Source organism: Antennarius striatus, chromosome 9 (assembly GCF_040054535.1).
Source record: "Antennarius striatus isolate MH-2024 chromosome 9, ASM4005453v1, whole genome shotgun sequence".
NCBI lineage: Eukaryota > Metazoa > Chordata > Actinopteri > Lophiiformes > Antennariidae > Antennarius > Antennarius striatus.
The window spans coordinates 2,366,856-2,390,369 of NC_090784.1; the positions used below are offsets into that span (position 1 = coordinate 2,366,856).

At 41.5% G+C, this 23,514-nt stretch overlaps 1 protein-coding gene across 1 annotated transcript in view; it reads left to right on the plus strand.

Moving 5' to 3' along the window:
• The window catches only part of cndp1 (carnosine dipeptidase 1), a 37,891-nt gene that overhangs the window by 12,586 nt on the left and 1,791 nt on the right, over positions 1 to 23,514 (plus strand). The window contains exons 7-11 of the mRNA XM_068324736.1: positions 57 to 141; positions 19,718 to 19,878; positions 21,451 to 21,615; positions 21,859 to 22,000; positions 22,903 to 23,050. Coding sequence (XP_068180837.1) covers positions 57 to 141; positions 19,718 to 19,878; positions 21,451 to 21,615; positions 21,859 to 22,000; positions 22,903 to 23,050 — 701 coding nt within the window. The remainder of the gene's footprint in view (positions 1 to 56; positions 142 to 19,717; positions 19,879 to 21,450; positions 21,616 to 21,858; positions 22,001 to 22,902; positions 23,051 to 23,514) is intronic.

The window sequence follows — 23,514 nt, forward strand, 5'->3', positions numbered from 1 at the left end:
AGAGCCAAATCTATTCTGCTGAGTGTCATGTTGTTTCACTGCGATGTGTCTTTCAGGTTTCAGGACCCAAACAGGACTTACATTCTGGGGTTTACGGAGGAGCTGTCATTGAACCGATGACAGACCTCATTGGCATTCTTGGTGAGTGTCATTTTTCTCTAATCACTCTTTTGATATAACCATTCCTGAATCTCAAAATTTCAAAAAGCTGAAAGTAATACCATAGGGTGTATTGAAACTAAAGGTAATTCAATGGTAGACCATAAAAAACACATTTTGGTTTTCAAATAAGCTATATCCATGCCTAAAATATAAATATTTGTGGGGTTATATTTCGAGGAAACATTCAGCAATAGTAGAAAGTTCTGTTTGGTCTTGTGTGGCTGGTCTTGTCCCACAATTTTAACCCTATGGAGTGTGGTCAGTGCTATTCACGTTCCTATTCACTAGTGGTATGGTGGTGTGGTATGAAAAAGAACTCAAATATCAAAAAATAGTAAAAATTCTGAAACTTTAATTTCTTCCCTGTGGTTCTAGAATGGTGGAGCAGCTATTCCAGAATTTAAAAAAACTGTAGCAGCAGTACAGATGAGCAATACCTGCAATGAAAACGTTGTGTATGAAGCGCGGGGCACGATATTCCCTTACTATGACCTGGACCGCATTCTGAACGATCATCATGTAGATGGAGACATGTAACACAGATGATGATGACAGGATGCAGCGAACAACATCAATCATCTACAATCAAACAAACTCCCAACCTTATTCCAAACCACATTAGTTGGAGCAAGTGTTGGTACTGAGTGGGTCGAAGTAATGTTTTTAGTCAGTTGAGGTCTTTAACAATGAGTTCTCCTTGTCTTTAATGAAACCACACGTTTTCTTCACATATATTTTCTGTGACATCTTGTATTATTTTGTCATTATTGTGGCTGTAACTGTAAATTAACTGCAATTTTTTAAAATTTTGTTTACTATTTGATCCTCGAAGGGAAATTAAGAGCAACACGCACGCACGCACGCACGCACGCACACACACACACACACACACACACACACACACACACACACTGTAAGCATGCAGTGGGAGGTAGAGTGGCGGGCAGCTCCTTCGTGGTGCGCCCCAAATGAGCAACTTGTAAAGGGGGACGGTGCCTCACTCAAGGGCGCCTCAGCAGTGTTCAGGAGGTGAGCTGACACCTCCCACTGTCAGCTCACACTCCAGCTGGCTGGACGGGAGCAGGAATCAAACCACCAACCTTGTGAACATATTTTTGCCCCGTAGATCGTGGTTCAGAAGACTCATTGTGGGGAATTTTATACAGTGATCCCTCGTTACGAGGTTAATGCGTTCCAGGAACCACACGCGTATAATGAATTCTTCGATATTGCAACTATTTATCTTATTATTTATGGTGATTTAATTTTTATGAACCCTCCCCATACTGATATTAAACCACCTTCTATCTGTATTACCTTTTCCCACACTCTGATAGCCTGTTTAAAACACTTTTCTGTCTCACAGAAGTGCGCTGGGTTCTGAGACTCATGAAAGCTCACTTGCGGATGCCATCAGCTAATAGAATGCGCGTACGGTATTACGTGACTGCCTACTAAAAACTTGCGATGAGAAGTCAATCCCCTCAATGTGCAAGGGATTACTGTATTATGTATATTATATTACATTATAATTTTTATTTTATTTTTTTTTAATTTTATATACTGTTATAATCCCCGAAGGGAAATTAAGATTATCATGATATCATATTATCATTCATTCATCTTTTATTTTCTACTGTTTCATCCGCTGTGGCGCGTCGCGGGGAGCTGGAGAATATCCCAGCTGACATTATATTATATTAGTGGGACTCATGTAAATTGGATTTTTGCTATGAAGAAGAAGCAGAACTTTATTAATCCCCTTTTACGGGGAAATTACTATTTTCACTCTCTTTTTTACATAATTTTTTGTGTTGCATGCAGGATATATAGAGTGTATTTTTTCAGGCCCCTGAAACACACCAGGGGCCTGTGTGCATGCAGGTAGTATCACAGCACAACACGGCATATGGAGAGGCAGAGACCGAAGAGCAGCCACTTTAGGTAGTGCCCCAACTGAGCAACTTGTAAGGGGACAGTGCCGGGAGGTGAGCTGACACCTCCCACAGTCAGCGCACTCTCCGATGTCAAAAGTCTGGCGGGAGCGGGAATCGGACCGCTGATGTCTGGGCAATGTCTGGATGGAAGACGTCTGCTCTACCGCTGAGCCACTGCCGCCCCATGTATGTTATGTATGTTATTTACATGAGTGATACTCTCCTTGTGCTTTGATCTACGGTCTTTGTCACAGTACTAACAAGAACCAATGCAGTCAGAGACTGCAACATCCCACGACACCCCTGAATTCAAAATTCACCCTGACCTACTTGCATAGGTCAAATATCAAAGCTAGTGCTTTGATCTACAGTCTTACACTGGCCTTCTCCCTTGTCTTTCTATCTTATCCGGTTCCTCAGTGTCCAAAAGTTACAATTTGACCTATACGTAGTTTTCTCAAAGTCAAGGTCATCATCTCATTTTCATCCCCTTTGCTGCCTGAGTCATGTGCTGTTTGTTTCATCTTTCTATCGGCAACGGTTGAGAAGATATTTGGTGGACTAACAGACTGACGGACAAATGGACAAACACGAACATTGACAATTACAATACATCACTAAATTGAAGCGGGATGTAACTAATTTGCGTACCAACTGACCAACTACCTAACCAACTATCTACCTAATACAATTTCCTACAGGATGAATTGAAAATGTCCGTCTGTCCATCCGTCTGTCCGTCCATCTGTCTGTCCATCATCCATCTACCATCTATCTATCAATCATCTAATTAACAAAGGAACACACACAATTATAGTAAACATAATGTGACATAACGCTCATGAACATCTGTATTATAATAGCGCTTGTCCTTCCGTTAGTTAGTCAGTAAGTTAGCACACATGTCTGTAATGAAGACCGCAGATCAAAGCACAAGGAGAGTAAACATTGGTTTAATTCATTTCCACTTCATCAGCTGAAAATCCACTCACAGAGGTGTGGAATAAAATCCCAGTGCTTTTATAAATTGGCAAACTGGAGCACTCAGAGTAGACCTGACAGTGTAGACCTTAAGAGTTAGCTTACTGCCTCATAGAGCTTGTAAGACAGTGGCTCTAATTCCCTAACGATGACATACAACCTGCTACATGCGATATACCCCGAATGACTATTTATTTACAGGGTGGGGTGGCCTCATGTTGGCAGAATCACCTGATGGCTGAAACAACTCCGACAAAACAATCTCACAGCATGAAGTGGGTGTGAGGATAGCTTCATTATGAAAAGTAGATTATAATAATGCAGGGCAGTATGGTAGCACAGTCGGTTGCGCTGCTGCTTCACAGCAAGAAGGTCCCAGGTTCTATTCCATCAGGGGCTTTTCTCTAGTTGACATGTTCTCCTCGTGTTTCTAAAGGTTGGTTCTCTCCAGGTTCTGTCTTCTCTGTTTCCTGTACACCAGGGCTGGGCAATTAATTTTTACAAGGGGCCACATGAGAAACCTCAACTGTGTCAGAGGGCCACACAAACGATTACTTGAACTTAATTCTGCTCAACATTCTTCCATTGTAGGGCAGCACGGTGGCGCAGTCGGTAGCGCTATTGCCGCACAGCAAGGCGGTTCTGGGTTTGCGTCCCGCTCTGTGTGGAGTTTGCGTGTTCTCCTCATGTATGCGTGGGTTCTCTCCAGGTTCTCTGGCTTCCTCCCACCTCCAAAAACATGCGCTTCAGGTTAATTGGCCGGTCCCAAATTGACCGTAAGTTTGAGTGTGTGCGTGGTTGTTTGTGTTTCTGTGTGGCTCTGTGGTCGCACCCAGAGTTTCCCCCACCTCACGCTCTAAGCCAGCGGGGATAGGCTTCAGCTCCCCGTGACCCGTAAGAGCAGATACTGTGGTAAAACTGGGAATGGATGGATGGTTGTATTCTTCCATTGTAAAATGCACCAAATTAAATATTTTGAATACCTGGTACTGATGATTGGAAGAATAAAACACTGCAAATATTTATATTAGGGTATTGTGGTGAATTACGTGTTCAGTTCAAATAAGAAAGCAAAAACAATTAGTGAATCAGTGCAATTTGATTTTAACTTTTAATCTCCACAAACAATGAAAAACATCAAACAACTGAACAAATTTATAGAAGTATAGCAATACAATGAACAATAACTGGAGACACAAAGGACAGCTGGGAGGTGGTCATCAGTGACAGAGAATCTGTTTGGATTTGTTGATCTTCATCACTGAGAATGTCTTTTCACATTGATAGGTAGAATCAAAGAGGACTAGCATCCTTTGAGCAAGCCTCCGCAGGTGTCCTCAAATACACCCTTTTTTCCCACAAACAGTCATTAATAAACCCATCAGAAAACGCCTTAATTTTTCTGGCGGTTTTGTGAGAAATGACATAACTTCTCCTGACGGCTGGGGTTGTGAAGTATGTTAAAAAGTGCCTGTTAGGTTTGCTGTTTTGTTAGCAGCGCATCAGACTCCCTTTGCACAATCTTCATTAGACAGATTTCTGCATTTATTGTAATGGTTGGCCATGTCGTGGGGATTCAAACTGTGATCCTTTAACGCACTGAGCTGTGTACCACAGATTAAGCACATGGCTTTACCTCTAAATTCTGAAGGTAACCCTGATGTAAAAGGGTCATGAAATTTATTGAGAAACTCCAATTTAAGAAAATATTGTTACCTCAGACACAATGAAACAAACCAAGGAAGAGGTCAAATGTGTGCTGCTCAAAGAAAAAACAAATATAACAAAAGAGGACTCACTCTGAGCTATAAAAATACCACAATCTGGCTAAAACAGAAATAACAGAAGTGAAACAAACTATCTCTCTGTCTGAGGCTAAAAACCAATCACTAAAAACAATACCCCTGCAACTAGTCTGGCTACACAACACATGAGGCTATGGATGAATGTACAACAAAATCAGTATTACAAAATTCTCATACTGACCACATCCACATCCCAGTGACTGACTGACTGATATTGATTCATTGATTGTTGGGGGTCCAGTCAGGGTCTTCTTTTCCTTTGGCTATTCCCTGCAGGGGTCACCACGGCAAATCAGTTGCCTCCATCTAACCCTGTCTTCTGCATCCTCTTCTCTTGCACCAACTACCTTCATGTCCTCTTTCACTACATCCATAAACCTCCTCTTTGGTCTTCCTCTAGGCCTCCTGCCTGGCAGTTCAAAACTCAGCATCCTTCTACTAATATATATTCACTATCTCTCCTCTGGACATGTCCAAACCATCTCAGTCTGGCCTCTCTGACTTCATCTCCAGAACCTCTAACATGTGCTGTCCCTCTGATGTACTCATTCCTGATCCTATCCATCCTGGTCACTCCCAGAGAGAACCTCAGCATCTTCATCTTTGCTACCTCTAGCTCTGTCTCCTGTCTTTTCTTCAGTGACACTGTCTCTAGACCAAACAACATCGCTGGTCTCACCACAGTTTTGTACACCTTTCCTTTTATTTTAGCTGAAACTCTTCTATCACACATCACACCTGACACTTTTCTCCACCAGTTCCTGCCTGGACACGCTTCTTCACCTCTTTTCCACTTTCTCCATTGCTCTGGACTGTTGACCCTGAGTACTTAAAATCCTCCACCTTCTTGATCTATTCTCCCTGTGACCTCACTCTTCCACTAGGGTCCCTGTCATTCACACACATGTTCTGTCTTAATGCGGCTAACCTTCATTCCTCTCCTTTCCAGGACAAACCTCCACCTCTCTAGCTTCTCCTCCACCTGTTCCCTGCTCTCACTGCAGATCACAATGTCATCTGCAAACACCATAGTCCATGAAAATTCCTGTCTAACCTCGTCTGTCAGCCTTTCCATCACCATAGCAACAAGAAGGGGCTCAGAGTTGATCCCTGATGCAGTCCCACCTCCACCTTGAACTCCACTGTCACACCTACAGCAAACCACACCACTGTCTTACAGTCCTCATACATGTCCTGCACCACTCTAACAGGAAGTCTGCCACTACAGACTTCCTCATACAATACCACAGTTCCTCTCTGGGCACCCTGTCATCAGCTTTCTCCAGATCTACAAAAACACAGTTCAGCTCCCTCTGACCTTCTCTGTACTTTTCCATCAACATCCTCAAAGCAAATACTGCATCTGTAGTACTCTTTTTTGGCAAGAAACAATACCGCTGCTCGCAAATGCTCACTTCTGCCCTTAGTCTAGCTTCAACTACTCTTTCCCATAACTTCATTGTATGGCTCATCAGCTTTATTCCTCTGTAGTTGCCACAACTCTGCACGTCTCCCTTGTTCTTAAAAATGGGCACCAGCACACTTCTCCTCCATTCCTCAGGCATCTTCCCACTATCAAACATCCTGTTGAACAACTCAGTCAGAAACTCTACTGCCACCTCTTCTAGACACTTCCATACGTCCACTGGTATATCATCAGGGCCGCGTGCCTTTCCAGTCTTCTTCCTCTTCAATGCCCTCGTCACTTCATCCTAACTAATCTTTGCTACTTCCTGGTCCACAACAGTCACCTCTTCTAGTCTTTGTTCCCTCTCATTTTCCACGTTCATCAACTCTTCAAAGTACTCTTTCCATCTTCCCATCACACCACTGGCACCTGTCAATAGACTTCCATCCCTATCCTTAATCACCCTAACCTGCTGCACGTCCTTCCCATCTCTGTCTCTCTGTCTTGCCAACCGGTATAGCTCAGTCTCCCTCCTTACTGTCTAACCTAGCATACAAGTCATCATAAGCTCCTTGTTTGACCTTTGCTACCTCTACCTTCACCTTACGCTGCATCTTCCTGTACTCCTGTCTACTCTCCTCAGTCCTGTCAATGTTCCACTTCTTCTTAGCTAACCTCTGTATACACTCCTGTACCTCCTCATTCCACCACCAAGTCTCCTTATCTACTTTCCTTCCAGATGACACACCAAGTACTGTCCTACCTGTCTCCCTGATCACATTAGCTGTAGTTGTCCAGTCATCTGGAAGCACCTCCTGACCACCCAGAGCCTGTCTTAACTCCTTCCTAAAAGTCATGCAACAATCTTCCTTTTTTAGCTTCCATCATTCCATCCTCTGCTCTGCCCTCTTCATCTTCCTCACCACCAGAGTCATCATACACACCACCATCCTATGCTGTTTGGCTACACTCTCACCTACCACTACTTTACAGCCACTGATCGGCTTCAGATTACACTGTCTACACAAGATGTAGTCTACCTGTGTGCTCCTACCTCCACTCTTATAGGTCACCCTATGTTCCTGCCTCTTCTGGAAGAAAGTAATCACTGTAGCCATTTCCATCCTTTTTGCAAAGTCAACTACCATCTGTCCTTCTGCGTTCCTCTCCTGGATACCAAACCTACCCATCACCTCCTCATCCCTTCTGTTTCCTGCACCAACATGTCCATTGAAGTATGCACCAATGACTTCAATGGACATGTTGAAGTCTAGTTGGAGTCCATGTTGAAGACATGTTGGGGTCCAGTCAGGGTACTGCTGGTAAAAGAGCCATCTCAGTTTATAAGACTCCTGAAGACTCCGTTCCGTCAGTCTCAGACTTTCATGAGACACAAAAGTACTTTAGTCAATAAGAGTGTGGGAAAAGGTGATACAGATAGACGGTGGTTTAATATCAGTATGGGGAGGGTTCATAAACATTGAAATTACTGTAAGTAATAAGACAAATAGTTAGTTGCGATGTCATGGAATTCATTAAATGTGCGTGGTTCCTGGAACGCATTAACCTAGAGTAACGAGGGCGCACGTGTATAAAATTTCCCACAATGAGTCTTGTGAACCGCGACCTACGGGGCATTTCGAATTGCTGAATTGAGTCAGCTTTATTGTTCATTTTGATTGAGAGTCTGCTTGTGTGCTTATTTGACACTCAGCCTTATTTTATTTCTGAATCATATTTCTTTTATTTAACTGTATTTGTATTGCATTTTTGAGAAATGCACCTGGCCTAATTGGTTTGCTGATGTGCTTGGCCTTATTTCTTTTGAATTTCAATTATAAAGCACACTTAACCAATAAAAATGTGGATTCTTGGTGCGTTCTATTGATTAGTCATGCACTACAATTTTGTAATGTCCTAGAATTCAAATTCTTTATTTGGGGGCCTTTAGCTGGTACGAGATTAAAGTGTGATTAATTAGATTAATTAATTACAAATTCTTTAATTAATTAGATCAATTTTCTTAATCGCCTGACAGCACTAATTATATCATATTAGCAAGACACATGTAAATTGGATTTTTGCTGTATGTTATTTACACAATTGATACTCTTCTTGCGCTTTGATCTACAGTTTTTGTAATGGTATTAATTAACTTGTCTACTAACTAACCAAGTACCTAACCAACTACCTAACACAGTTTCGGGATTCGGGATTAATTAAAACTGTCCACCCATCCGTCTGTCCATCTGTCCACCATCCGTCCATCTTTCTATCATCTAATTAATGAAGGGACAAACACAATTATAGCCACACCCACATCCCAGTGACACACACACACACAGATTGTTGGGGGTCCAGTCATCTTACTGCTGGTTAAAAAGCCATCTGTTTATAAGACTCCTGAAAGTTGTAGTAGTTTTTTGATGTAGGGGCCTCATCATCCTCATCATTCGTTAGTTTTCCCTTTCTACAAGAAAATCCAAAATTTGGACAAGTTGTACAACCTATTCAAACCCAATAACTCATTAAGAGGCATGTATTCAAAGAAATATTATCTCTGTCACTTTGGCTGCGTTCAGAGTGGCAACCAAAATCGGAGTTTTAGTTCATCGAGATTGATATTGCATATCTCTTTTGTAGTCTGAACAGTCACATACCACATAAAATCGGATTTTCGCAAGACGGATTGAAACCATCTCATTTGGATAGATGTGTTTCAGTGTGAACAGCTCCCATCACACCGATCGGTTTTGACTGTCTGTGACGCCACTCTATGCGCCACAAGAGCAAATGTGCATTACAGAGTGTGGAGGATGACTCTGCCCCAACGTTGTTTCTGTCAGTTTGGCCAATAATGTGGTCTGAACAGAGCAAGATCCCATGTGGACACTAACTAAAAATAATGTGAACAGTCAGCCCTAAAATCAGATATGAAAGGAAATCTGATCTAAATCCAATTTGCCTGCAGTCTGAAAGCAGCCTTTGTTGGTTAGATAACTTCTGCAGTCAAACAACGGCTGCAAGACACTGTGTTTTTATGGTCGTCCACTTGTTACCTACGACTACAGTTCACGAGTCAATCACAAGAGAAAATAATCTTGTGACCAAGGCTGGACCGGAGTCACTCACTCTGATGTAGTGGTGTGGATGTCGGCGGGAGCGTCAGGGTGAATGGTGATGGCTGTTGCCAGGTTTATGGGTTCCTGACCCTGGTCCTTGCTAAAGAGCGAGCAGACATTGTCAGGTGTGACATGTGAGCGCTTCTGACGTCCTGATTGTTTCCTCTACACAGAAACAGAAGACATCTATCAGCGCCTTGATATGATGTAGTCATGAAAACACATTTAGTTGAATGTCAGTGACACACATACACACCTGCACACACACAAACTCGTATACATACATTGTTGGGGGTCCAGTCAGGGTGCTGCTGGTAAAAGAACCGTCTCAGTTTATAAGACTCCTGAAAGTACCTGTCCTGCTCCTCATGTGACATAGCTGTCCACTGGAAACACAAACACACACTGTCAGCAGACACACCCATACAAGACTACACCATCAGAGACTGTTCATCATGCATTCACCATTAAACGTCCGTCAAATGACTATGCAGCGACGCTGATCCACCTTTCTCAAGGCAGAGCTGGTGTGTGAGGACAGACCCAGAGGTCAGCGCATGCTGTACATTCACATAAAAATGAACGCAGAACAATACATAATTTCTGAAAGCCAAGCACACTGACCCTCTCTGCCAGGATACATGTGATCAGCTTGTTGTCTTTGACCTTCAGCTCCTCCTTTACTTTGGGGCGCTGCTTATTGCAAAAGAGCATGAAGGCGTTATCAGGTTTTTTGATGTAAGGGCCTCTGACATCCACATCATTCGTTAGTTTTCCTTTTCTACAAGAAAATTCAAAATTCAGACATGTTGTACAACCTATTCAAACACAATAACTCATTAAAAGACCTTGATTCAAAGGAATATTACCTCTGTCACATTGGCTGCGTTCAGACTGACAACCAAAATCTGATTTTTAGCCAATCCATATTGTTATCGGATGTCTCTTTTGTTGTCTGAACAATCACATACCGCATAAAATCTGATTTTTGCAAGACAGATTGAAACCACGTTCTGGAGGTAGTTTCAGATAGCATTTGGACAGATGCATCTCAGTGTAAACCGCTCCAAAAACGCTGCGGCAACCTGTCAAATCGGCCAATAATGCGGTCTGAACAGAGCAAGATCCCATGTGGAAACTTGTTAAAATCAATTTGGACAGTCAACGTTAAAAATCAGATTTGAAAAGAAATCTGATTGGAATCCGGTTTGCCTGCAGTCTGAACTCATCCTTTGTTGATCAAATAACACCTGCAGTCAAACAACAGCTGCAAGACACTGTTTTTGTGGTCGTTCACTTGTTACCTACGACCACAGTTCACGAGTCAATCACAAGAGAAAATAATCTTGTGACCAAGGCTGGACCGGAGTCACTCACTCTGATGTAGTGGTGTGGATGTCGGCGGGAGCGTCAGGGTGAATGGTGATGGCTGTTGCCAGGTTTATGGGTTCCTGACTCTGGTCCTTGCTAAAGAGCGAGCAGACATTGTCAGGTGTGACATGTGAGCGCTTCTGACGTCCTGATTGTTTGTCAGTTTCCATCCTTCTTTTTTTCCTCTACACAGAAACAGAACACATCTGTCAGCGCCTTGATGTGATGTAGTCATGGAAACACATTTACTTGTATGTCAGTGACACGCACGCGCACACACACACACACACACACACACACACACACACACACACACACACACACACACACACACACACACACACACACACACACACACACACACACACACACACACACACACACACACACACACACACTCATATACATACATTGTTGGGGGTCCAGTCAGGGTGCTGCTGGTAAAAGAGTCGTCTCAGTTTATAAGACTCCTGAAAGTACCTGTCCTGCTCCTCATGTGACATAGCTGTCCACTGGAAACACAAACACACACTGTCAGCAGACACACCCATACAATACTACACACACCATCAGAGGCATGCTGTACAATTACATAAAAATAAACGCAGAAGAATACATAATTTCTGTAAGCCAAGCACACTGACCCTCTCCGCCAGGATACATGTGATCAGCTTGTTGTCTTTGACGTTCAGCTCCTCCTTTACTTTGGGGCGCTGCTCATTGCAAAAGAGCATGAAGGCGTTATGAGGCTTTTTGATGTAAGGACCTCTGACAGACTCATCATTAGTTAGTTTTCTCTTTCTACAGGAAAATCCAGAATTCAGATAAGTTGTACAACCTATTCAAACCCAATAACTCATTGAAGACATTGATTCAAAGAAATATCTGTCACTTTGTTGGTTAAATAACATCTGCAGTCAGACAAAAGCTACAGTTTTATGGTCATCCACTGTTTGCCCATTACCACAGTTCACGAGTCAATCAAAAGAGAAAATAATGTTGTGACCAAGGCTGGAGCGGAGTCACTCACTCTGATGTGGTGGTGCTGATGTTGGGAGGAGCAGACTTAGTTGGAGCTAAAATGATTCCTTTAATCGCCAACAAAACTTGTCCATTCCTACACAGATGAAGACAGATATTTTAGATCAGAAGACGACGCAAAGAGAAAGCCTAGAGGAAATATTCTCTTAGACATCATGGTGGTTAAATAACACCTGCAGTAAGACACTGTCTTTATGGTCTCCCACTTATTGCCCAATACCACAGTTCACGAGTCAATCACAAGAGAAAACAAAGAACCAATGCAGTCTGAGACTGCAACATCCCGCAACACCCCTGAATTCAAAATTTTACCCTGACATACTTGCTTAGGTCAAAGATCAAAGCTAGTGCTCTGACCTACTTTCATAGATCAAATCACTAGCTTTGATATACGGTCTTACTCACACTGGCCTTCTCCCTCGTTTTTCTATCTGATCTGGTTCCTGAGTGTAGAAAAGTTCAAATTTGACCTTGATCTAGTTTAGTTTAGTTTAGTTAGTCACGGTCAAGCTCCTCATCTCATTTTCATCCCTTTTGCCGCCCGAGTAATGAGCTTTTTGTTTAATCTTTCTATCGGCAACGGTTGCAGATATTTGGTGGACTAACGGACGGATGGACGGACTTAACGGACGAACAAAAACGCTGACAATTACAATACATCACCACTTTGAAGCGGGATGTAACAAGGCAGTCAGAGACTGAAACATCCCAAGGGTAGGTCAGGGTACCCTAAATATAGTACTTGACAAGTGCATAGCTTTGACATTTCAGGGTAGGTCAACGATAGGCACTAGCTTTGACCAAAGATCAAAGCTAGCATATCTATGGTCTCACTCACACTGGCTTTCTCCATCTTATCCAGTTCATGAGTGTACAAAAGTTGAAATTTGACCTTGATGTAGTTTTCTCAAGGTAAGGGGTCATCATCTCATTTTCATCCCCTTTGCTGCCTGAGTAATGCGCTTTTTGTTTCATCTTTCTGCAAGGGTTGTGAAGATATTTAGTGGACGAACTAACAAACGGACAAACATACGAACACTGACAATCACAATACATCACCGCTATGAAGCGGGATCCCTCCTCTGCAGTCTTCCTGAGGTTTCTCCCATCCATTTTTTCCCCTGTTAAAAGGGTTTCTGGGGGGAGTTGTTCCTTATCCGATGCGAGGGTCGCACTGCTTGCAGTGCACAAAGGTCAGAGGGATATCGTCCATGTGCAGATTGTAAAGCCCTTTGAGACATTGCTTGTGAATCTGGGCTATATAAAAATAAATAAACTTGAAACTTGAAACTTGAAACTTAATAATGTTGTGACCAGGGCTGGACAGGTTAGGGTTGAGCCGGATACTCGTTTCATACAAGTATCCAGTACGGATAACGCATTTTTGACGAGTACGAGTACAATACGAATAAAACCCGTTAATTTTCGTGATCGGACTGACGGAAAATCATCCTGACTGTTTTCACGCTCTGTGATTGGCCAGTCACACATACTTCCTGCCTCTCCCTACAAACTGCAGCTATAGCAGAGTTTGTCCCTGTCCCACTCTCCGGGACACGCAGACATTAACTGATCTCTCTGTTGGTGCCTTCACCGTTCCTCACGTCTTTCTTCTTAGGTTTTCTTCAGCTTGCCTCTATTTCGGTGTTTGGTTACCTGGTGAACTTTCTGGATGTTTTTTTGTTGCACGTAAGCATGCACCGCCTCCACTCGTCTTTTTTACCACACACACACACACACACACAGACACACACAGACACACACACACACACACACACACACAGACACACACACACACACACACTCACTCACAGTAATCAACATTGTTTAACTTTATGTGAAAAAAATGGCAAGAACATTAGGTGCTAAAAATAAATAATTGAAAAAACCCCAGTTTGATTATAAAAAAAAATTAAACTGAAAAAGAAGAAAAAAAATTAAAAGTTTTGTTATGTATGACAATTCTTGTTCATTCATACTTCGTAGTTGATAATTTCCTATTGCATGCACTTCATTAATGCATTTTGTGTTTACTCGTTCTATATATAGTTCCTTTAATATTGTGATCAAAAGCGTTGAATCTCAATTCTGAGGCTCTTCGGTGAATATTCATTCATAGACTTAAGAATATTCATGTTCTGACTCAGTTCCATAAAAAACTTGTTCTGTAAATAGTTCTCTTAGTTTTGTGATAAAAAAAAATTGATTTGAATCTCAATTTCGAGGCTGTTCAGTAAATAGTTTTAAAAGAAACAATAAATATAGTAACTTGTGATCAATCCATATCAATTTTAGACTTAAAATAATGTAACCATTTAAGCCCCACCAATTTCTGATCAGACCACTCACTTCCGGTTTAAGCACTGCCCATTCTGAGTAGATACGGATACAGATAATCTAGTTGGTTGAACAGATACAGATACAGGTAGTGGTGTACTCACTCATCCCTAGGACAGGTGTCACTTACTCTGATGTGGTGGTGTTGATGCCAGGAGGTATATGTTCAGATGGAACTAAACTGAGTCCATTAAGGGGCAACACAAACTGTTTATTCCTACACACATGAAGAGATAAATATTTTACATTTAGATCTTTTTAATGTATTTAGATCAGACACAAACAAAGAGAAAGTCTGCAGGTGTGTTGACTGCTTATTGATATTTATTTGAGTTACTTACACCAATCCAACAGAAGGAATTTTTTGCCGCGTGCTCTCAGGGACCTTGACCTCTGGAACGCTTCCCTTCTGGAGACACAAACATAGAGCAGGTGATGTGATTTACAGTATAGTACAATAAATAATAGCAAGTCTGCTATTATTTAGTGATACAGGTACCAGAAATGAGACAGGTGCTACAACCCTGTTTCATTTCCAGTCACATCACCAAAACAAAATCAATGTGGCTGATCAATTGATCAAATTAATCTGAAGTTCAGTCTAGTTTTAACCAGAATTTGATACTTGACGGGCTGAATGAAAATGCCGTTTAAAAACTGATAATTCATCTTTTATAGTATTTTGTGTGTTCTGTGTAAGTGTAGTGTGTTTAACAAGGTTCTTACGAGAGTCGATGGAACTTCAGAGTGAATGTTGGCAGTTGCTAGCAGGTTCACAGACATCTGATTCTGCATGTCCTGTAAATGAATGCACATGGTGAAAAAGACAAGTTGTTTTCATAAACGTTCACAATCTTTAATGGAAAGCAGCACAGAAAACATTTTTGACAAAAGTGGATTTATGATTTTACTAGCTATGCAGCAAAACTCACAGCAAGAACATGCATGTAGTCTAGTTTAGTTAACTCCATCAACGCAATGAAATGGCTGTGATAACTGCACCTAGATTTTAATTCATAACTAACTAAAAACATATACAATTGATAGTTTATGAATGCCTGACAACTTTTTATGAATATTGTGGAAACTCATTAGTTTCAGTATTTAGAGAGATGCTGAGGAATTTGTAGTAAGAATGTAGTAATATATTATGTCTAACATTTGAAACAGCAAATATTTTGGATAAGAAAAACTTGCATTACATTGAAAAAAACTACACAGCAATGAAAAATGTTTCCTACGCCTGAAAAACATTCACATTTTTATGTTAAACTATGTGTTTGGAGAAGCTGGTGCATCTTAATCAGCCTCCTGAGGGGTTGAGCTGTTGTCTTAAAAAATTAATGCCAAACAGCAAAATATTTTTTTTGAGTACTTACTGTGCTTTCACTGAGCAGTCTGCTGTTGAAGTGAATTTACAACTGGAAAGTCCACTTATATAGGCTTGTTAAGTTCTTTATAGTCTTTAATGTGTTTTGCTGCAAGTTCTCTTGTATGAAATCCTTTCTTAGACCGTATATCAAAGTGCAGACTGTATGAAGTAACGCCATTGCCGCACAGCAACGTGGTTCCGGGTTCGAGTCCTGCTCTGTACGGAGTTAGCATGTTCTTCCCATGTCTACATGGATTATCTTCGGGTTCTCTGACTTCCTCCGACCTCCAAAAACAGGCGCTTCATGTTAATTGGCCGGTCCCAAAACTGACCGTAAGTGTCAGTGTGTGTGTTCTCACTGAGCAGTCTGTGGTTGAAGTGATATCACAACTCGAAACTCAACTTATATAAACTTGTGAGTTCTTTATAGTTTTTGATGTGTTTTGTTGACCCTAGATCAAAGCACAGGCTGTATGAAGCAACAAAGAATTAAAGCACAATTTTACATAGGTCCTGACCGTATCTATGCAAGTGGGTGGAGTTTAAACCAGGGCTTTGAACCAGAATTTTTTGCCAATCGGTTCGTTGCGAACAGAAACGGAATTATAACGTTTCCGGTTTTGTGTTCCACCCATAAGCTGACGTTCCTGAACCGGTTAGAAAAAAAAAAAAAAAGTTCCTGAACCGGTTAATAACGTTCCTTGTAAATATAAATATGTAGGCGCCGTATTTTGCGCACCGTAAGACATGATTAAAAGTCTTAAAATTTCTCAAAAGTCAACGCTGCGCCTTTTAACATTAAGCGTCTTATGTGTTCACTGAGTTCAGAAATCTGTAGAAATGTTTTTGTGTGACTTCAGTCAGCGATCCTCCAGATCGACCATATTCCACCGACATAGGACGTATTACGTCACTACGTACACCGGCAGCGATGGACCAATTAGAGAACATGACGCGGGGCTCTGTCCGGCACACCTCCGGTAGGTACCAGTATAGGGTATATGCTGGTACTGTACCGCAGGTATGCTGTTAACCACATTTGTTTGGCTAAAGACCCCCGACAATGGCGTCAGCGAAGAGACACGCTTACGACGCAACAGGTAAACTCCAGGCTATCAGTTCCGGTTCACGTAAAGAGACCAGGGGGTTTAGCTAGCATGCACCGAACAATAAGGTGTGCCGTGTGTAATAGAGAGTAGAGTATAACTTTATTTATCCCTCAAGGAGGTTCCGCCAGGGAAATAGATTTCTACGTCTCACACAGCATAGTAAGTACACAAAACACAGAAAAAGCACACAGAAAGCACCAGCACATAGAAAATACCACATCAAAGTACAGAAATAAACTCCGCAATTTAGATTCTTCCCCTTTATACAATGAGCCGAATGGTGCGCAAAATATGGTAACTTAATGAATTTTAAATTGGCAACTAAAGATTTAGTTTATAAACTATAATTATAGATATGTCCCTACCCTACAGTAAACAGTACCACAGCACTGCACCTCTGCTTTATGACAGTTATATCACTGTAGTTAAGGCTTATGCCTCCTACTTAGACACTACATGACATAAGACAAGAATAACTTCCACCATGTCATGTATTGCTGAACAACAGATCTTCATTGTTCTTCTCCCATAGCTCAATATTGCTACACAGCGCTGGCAGTACGGGAATACACTGCTCTGAAAATGACTGCAGCCAATGAGTTCATGTCTAAATCATAAATGTTCAGATTGACATACTGCAGTGTTTACCTGTTATGATTAAATTGTGACTGGGAGACCTCCTTTTTCCTAACTGCTGCTGATAGCTGCTACTTCTCTCTGCTCTCATCCCTCCAGGGAATGACAGGAAGTGAAACGTGAGATCAAATATTTTTTTCAAGAACGAAAAAAAAAACGGTATTAACCGGTTTATAATTATTTTCTGTTCCGGAACATTAAGAAATATAAAGTTTTCGTTTTCGTTTTCGTTCCTGCCCAAATACCGAAAGTTTCCAGTTTTCGTTTTCGTTCCATGAACCGGTTCGAAGCCCTGATTAAAACATGTGAGGTTTTCAGAAAACATTTTCAGAAAACATTTATATATATATATACTGAAAGCTCCTCACCATGCATGGAGGGTTTCACCCCAAGTCCAGCATCCTGAGGCTGTACACTAAGCGGAAAGAGGGAGGCAGAGGACTAGTGAGCATCAGGGCCACTGTCCAGGATGAGACATCAAAAATCCAAGAGTACATCAGGAAGATGGCCCCAACAGATGAACTGCTCAGTGAATGCCTTAGACAGCAGAAACCTGAGGAGGAAGAGGAGGAGGAGGAGGAGACAACATGGAGGGACAAGCCCCTACACGGCATGTACCACCGTCAGATAGAGGAAGTGGCTGATATCAAGAAGACCTACCAATGGCTGAATAAAGCTGGACTGACAGACAGCACAGAGGCACTGATCATGGCAGCACAAGAACAGGCCCTAAGTACAAGGGCAATAGAGGCCAATATCTACCACAGTAGATCTGACCCAAGGTGCAGGCTATGTAAAGAAGCCCCAGAGTCAGTCCAGCATGTGGTAGCAGGGTGTAAGATGCTCGCCAGTTCAGCATACATGGAAAGGCACAACCAAGTAGCTGTGATAGTGTACAGGAACATCTGTACCCGGTATGGACTAGAAGTACCCAAATCCCAATGGGACATACCACCGAAGGTGGTTGAGAACGACAAGGCTAAGATCCTGTGGGACTTCAGCTTCCAGACCGAGAAACAGCTACTGGCTAACAAACCGGACATTGTGGTGATGGACAAAGAGCAGAAGAGAGCAGTGGTGATAGATGTGGCGATTCCAGCTGATGCCAACATCAGGAAGAAGGAACACGAAAAGATTGAGAAATATCAAGGGTTGAAAGAACAGCTGGAACAGATGTGGAAGGTTAAGGTTAATGTGGTCCCCGTGGTAGTAGGAGCACTTGGGGCAGTGACCCCCAAACTGGAAGAGTGGCTCCAGCAGATTCCTGGAACAACATCTGAAGCCTCAGTCCAGAAGAGCGCAGTCCTAGGAACAGCTAAGATACTGCGCAGAACCCTCAGACTCCCAGGCCTCTGGTAGAGGACCCGAGCTTGAGGATGACACACAGATACCACCCCACAAGGGTGAGAGGGACATTTTTTTTACTGTATATATATATATCTCCCCAACCTTGTGAGAAGCTTGTTTGAAAGTGGCAAGAAAAGAGAATTCTGGTATTCTGTTTTTCCATCTATTAACACTATATCACATCAATGTAAAAAACCCCACAGTCGTTAGGCTGAGGATGACCGAAGAGCCTTTTGGCAGAGGCAAAGCTGAAAGAGTTATTCACAGTTGTAATATAGTTGCATCCTTCCATAAATTGATTTACACGGGTGCAAGTAATGGAACACAATTGATATGAAAATATTATGGGCAGCATGGTGGTGTGTTGACGCCAATAATCGGCTAATAACACAATAAAAGTTCTGAAATAATAGTATAATAACTTTTGCTAATAACATAATAATTTATTATGTTACTCGCTGCTTATTATGTTATTGGTCTGGTAAAAGAAAAAAAAAACTTTATTATGTTAATGGCCAGTCATTACTTTATTGGCTTATTACATTTCAAAAAGGGAAAATGTATTACATTATCAGCTGTTATTATTGGCTTTAACATGGCACACTGGGTAGTGCTGTAGCTAGAGAGTTCTGGGTTCAGTTCATTTCTGTGCAGACTTTGTATATTCACTCCATGGCTGTGTAGGTTCTCCTCAGGTTCTGCAGCTTCCTCCCACATCCCAAAAGCATGCAGGTTGGGAGAAATAGTCAGCACAATCTCCATAGGTGTGAATGTGGTCATGTGTATTTGTACTGTGGCCCTGCGATGAGCTAGTGCATAGCTTTGACCTACCCTGAAAGGTCAAAGCTATGCACTTGTGGAACAACAATAACGTGCAACTGTGTTTATTCCTTGTATTACTGGATCAGAGAAACTCGTTATATTATATTTGATTAATTCTGATTAAAATGAGCTCACCACTTTGTTAACTTTATAAAGTAAACTTTATCTGTGTTGTCAGACATTGAGAGAGGTGTGCAGTGTGTCTGTCCTCCCTACGGCGTTTTGTCAATTTTTATTAAAGCCACATTCTGTTCTTTCTTGCCCTAGACACACTGATCAACCCCAGTGGTAAGATACTGATTCCTGGGATCAGGGACGCTGTGGCCCCACTCTCTGATGAAGAATGGAGAATGTACCAGGACATCCAGTTTGACCTTGACAACTACAAGAGCAAGACTGGTATCAACCAACTCATGTACAGCAACAAGGTCACTATGTCTTTTGATTGTGGATATGTACATGTGGATAGTTCACTTTAAAGGAAGGGTTTACACAAAATTACAATGTATTCAGGATGAATTCAAACCCAATCGCTTTATCAGTTCAAAATTTATGGATCTACCAAACCAAACCAAAAATAAACAAAACAAAACAAACATGTAATGACTCTATGGAGCTCATGCTGAGTCATCAAAATCTCAAGAACTCACGATACTTCAAACTGATTTGAAGACAGGTTATTTATACTATTTGAAAGCTGACATCTTGATCAAGCAAAGCCTCTAAGCCAATGGCTCTTAACCTGGGTCCGATTGAACCCTAGGGGTTCGGTGAGTCGGTCTCAGGGGTTCGGCGGAGACGGAGGTCAAGACAAGACACCAGACACGATGTGTCAGGTGCTTTTGCCGAACATACACGAATCACTGTGTACGTTTGACACATGGTGTCAATTGGTGATGACACGCCCCCCTTAGCCATCACTGGCTGCAGGTGATCACGCTACATCGATTAGCCTACCTGTGCTACAGGGGATTTTGCGCACTCAGTAGTCGATTCATGCCTGTCATGATGGTACGTCATCAGATTGCTTTCTTAATATTTTAATTCATAATAACTATGTTGAGCAAAAAAAGAAAGTGGTCAGATGAATATGTCTAACCTGAATTTACACGTACTGTATTACGGAACGTGATGGGAGTCAGCGTTCTGCAGGATCTGAATGTAAAGTTGAACAACTCTAGTCTGGCTCTGGCAAAAATAAAGGAACACTTCCTGAAGCTGATGGAAAACAACAGAAACAGACTTCGGTGTAAAATGACATCAGAGTAACACTTGTCAAGGTGAAGCCACGCATATCTGAACTGGTCTCTCTAACAACAGCAGAAGTCACACTGATTTGCAGGTAGATCATTTCATGTGAGTTCATGTACTGTCTTGGTTTTGTTCTTTGAAAAAGGTGACATTAATGCACAATTCATTAAATACACCAGTAAAACATATACTTATGTCTTAAAATTGAACAAAAATAATTGTATTTTTTTTAATTAAACTTATGTCTTAAGTTTTAATTTTTTTTTAAATTAATTAATTAATTTTTTACTAAAGAAGGGTTCGGTGAGTGAGCGTATGAAACCAGCAGGGTTCGGTACCTCCAACAAGGTTAAGAACCACTGCTCTAAGCTAAAGGTTTTATTATGCACTCCTTCTGAGGCACATTATAAGCTTAACGGCATGCAAATGCACTGCTGGAGGAGACTGAGAAGTAGTAATCCCTGTTTGCATCTTTAACTGCTAACACAAAGTTAGTCAAATAGAGCTTGGAGGTCTGATCTCATTTAAGACAGCATGTACAATTGTTCAAACCTGTTTACCTTCGAAAAAATTGGCCGGTTTCTCTTAAAGCCAATGATGGCTTTTGCTGTCAGTTGCAACACTCCAGAAATACTTAATGGACCAAGAAGCTTTGTCTGACCTCCCAAAATAATGAGATTGAATAATTTCTTTTTTTTTTGGTGAACTGCTTTTTTGAGGGAAGAACTGTCTCAATATGTTCCCTGTAGGTGGATTTGTTAGCCCACTTATGGCGTTATCCCACTGTCTCAATCCATGGCATCTATGGAGCCTTCTCTGATTCTGGCACAAAGACTGTCATTCCTGCAAAAGTTATTGGAAAGTTCTCCATTAGACAAGTTCCCGACATGGACCCTGCTGTTGTTAAGAAACAGGTAAAAGAGCATGTCAGTCTCGTAGCTAATCTCTGTTTTCATTTTTTCAAAATATCATTTTTATCAGATACCAATTTTTGATCGATTCATACTTCACTAAAGCAAAAGTAAACAAACCACATTGTATGATTACAATTTCACGTGAATGTAATTATTTTGTCATTTATTTTCATGAATAAAGGTGCTTTTAAAATGAAAATGAAATGAAAAATTCAACCTCTGATGTGAAATTCACTCCGTTAGGTAACAGACTACCTTCATTCAGTGTTTGACAAGAGGAAGAGTCCTAACACACTGAAAGTCACCATGGTGATCGGGGCAAAGCCCTGGCTGGCCGACCCACACGATCCTGTCTATGAGGCTGGGAAGGCTGCCATCAGGAGAGGTAAAGAGCATGCCTTCCCGTTCAGTAGAAAGCCCTTACAGGTAGTCCTCAACCTTACAAACAAAATTGGTTGCAAAAGGTTCTTCGTATAATCACCATTTGAGATAATTTAAATGCAATTACTACTCTAAATACTAAAGTACTATTCACTAAGACTTACCAGAAACAATAACAGGAACTAAAAACAACACATAATGAAATTTAATACAGGTTTACTGTATGTCAGTTTTTAAAAAATATACATAGAAAAATAAAAATCAGGATTTACTCGATTTAAAGTATATCTGCCACAGATATAAAATCACAGAAAACAATTAAAGTCCATAATATCATGTTACTGCACAATAAATGAGAATAAAATCATATAACATCACATTAAAATATGTATGTGTAGTTCCAATATCTACTGCTGATATCTGCCTTTTTTCTCACCCTGATGCTCCATCACTCAGGACTGTGGTCAGTCTGGATCATCAGACCACTTCTGTTACTCCAGAGTCCAAATGATTGATTGAGTTGATCCAATGAATGAATGAATGAACAAATCAATCAATCAAACAATCAATCAAACAAACAAACAAACAAACAAACAAAAAATCAGTCTGCAGAATGGAAATGTACTTGCTGACACTATTAATCACTAAAAACTCACCTGTGGATCTTGTACAGTACGATTTTACCAACTTTTCACGTTTGTTCAGTTGAAGGTTCTTGCCTGTTTGAACACACACACACACACACACACACACACACACACACACACACACACACACACACACACACACGCACACACACACACACGCACACACACACACACACACACACACACACACACACACACACACACGCACACACACAAAATGTCCATTACGCTCTTAACCAAAATGTCCTATGTTGTCCAGTTTTTGACGTGGATCCTGATCTGATCCGTGAGGGTGGGACCATTCCTATTGCTAGAACCTTCCAGGATGTGACAGGGAAAAGCATCATCATGCTGCCCATTGGAGGCTTTGATGATGGGATGCATTCCCAGAATGAAAAAATCAGCAGGTTTGGCAGTTTTTCCTTTCATTTTCATTGAGTCTTTGCTGCTCAGGCTGTGCGACTGTTCAGGTGAAGCCGGGAAGCGTGTGAAGAGACGTGATCTACAGTTGTCTCTTCTTCAAGTAGCTGAATGAGAAATGTATCTTAAATTCTGCACAAGTCCAAGAAATGATGAAATCTGCAGACTCCCCATGTCACAGACAGGGGAGACAGGCGGGAATATAGGGAGAACATGGGGGAGGAGGGGGAGGAACACATTTGAATGATTATGATTAAAATGAATCAAACTGAAGAGATACGTATAAGTACTACAGAATAACTAAAGAGTAGGAAATTAAACTCAGGGTCCCGGGTTGTAGCTCAGTGGTAGAGCACATGTTCCATTTCTGCTGCCCCAGGTTCAATCCCCAGCGTCTGCAGCCCTATGAGGGCGCAAGCCAGGGTCAACTGTGGGCTGGTCCCAAACCAGT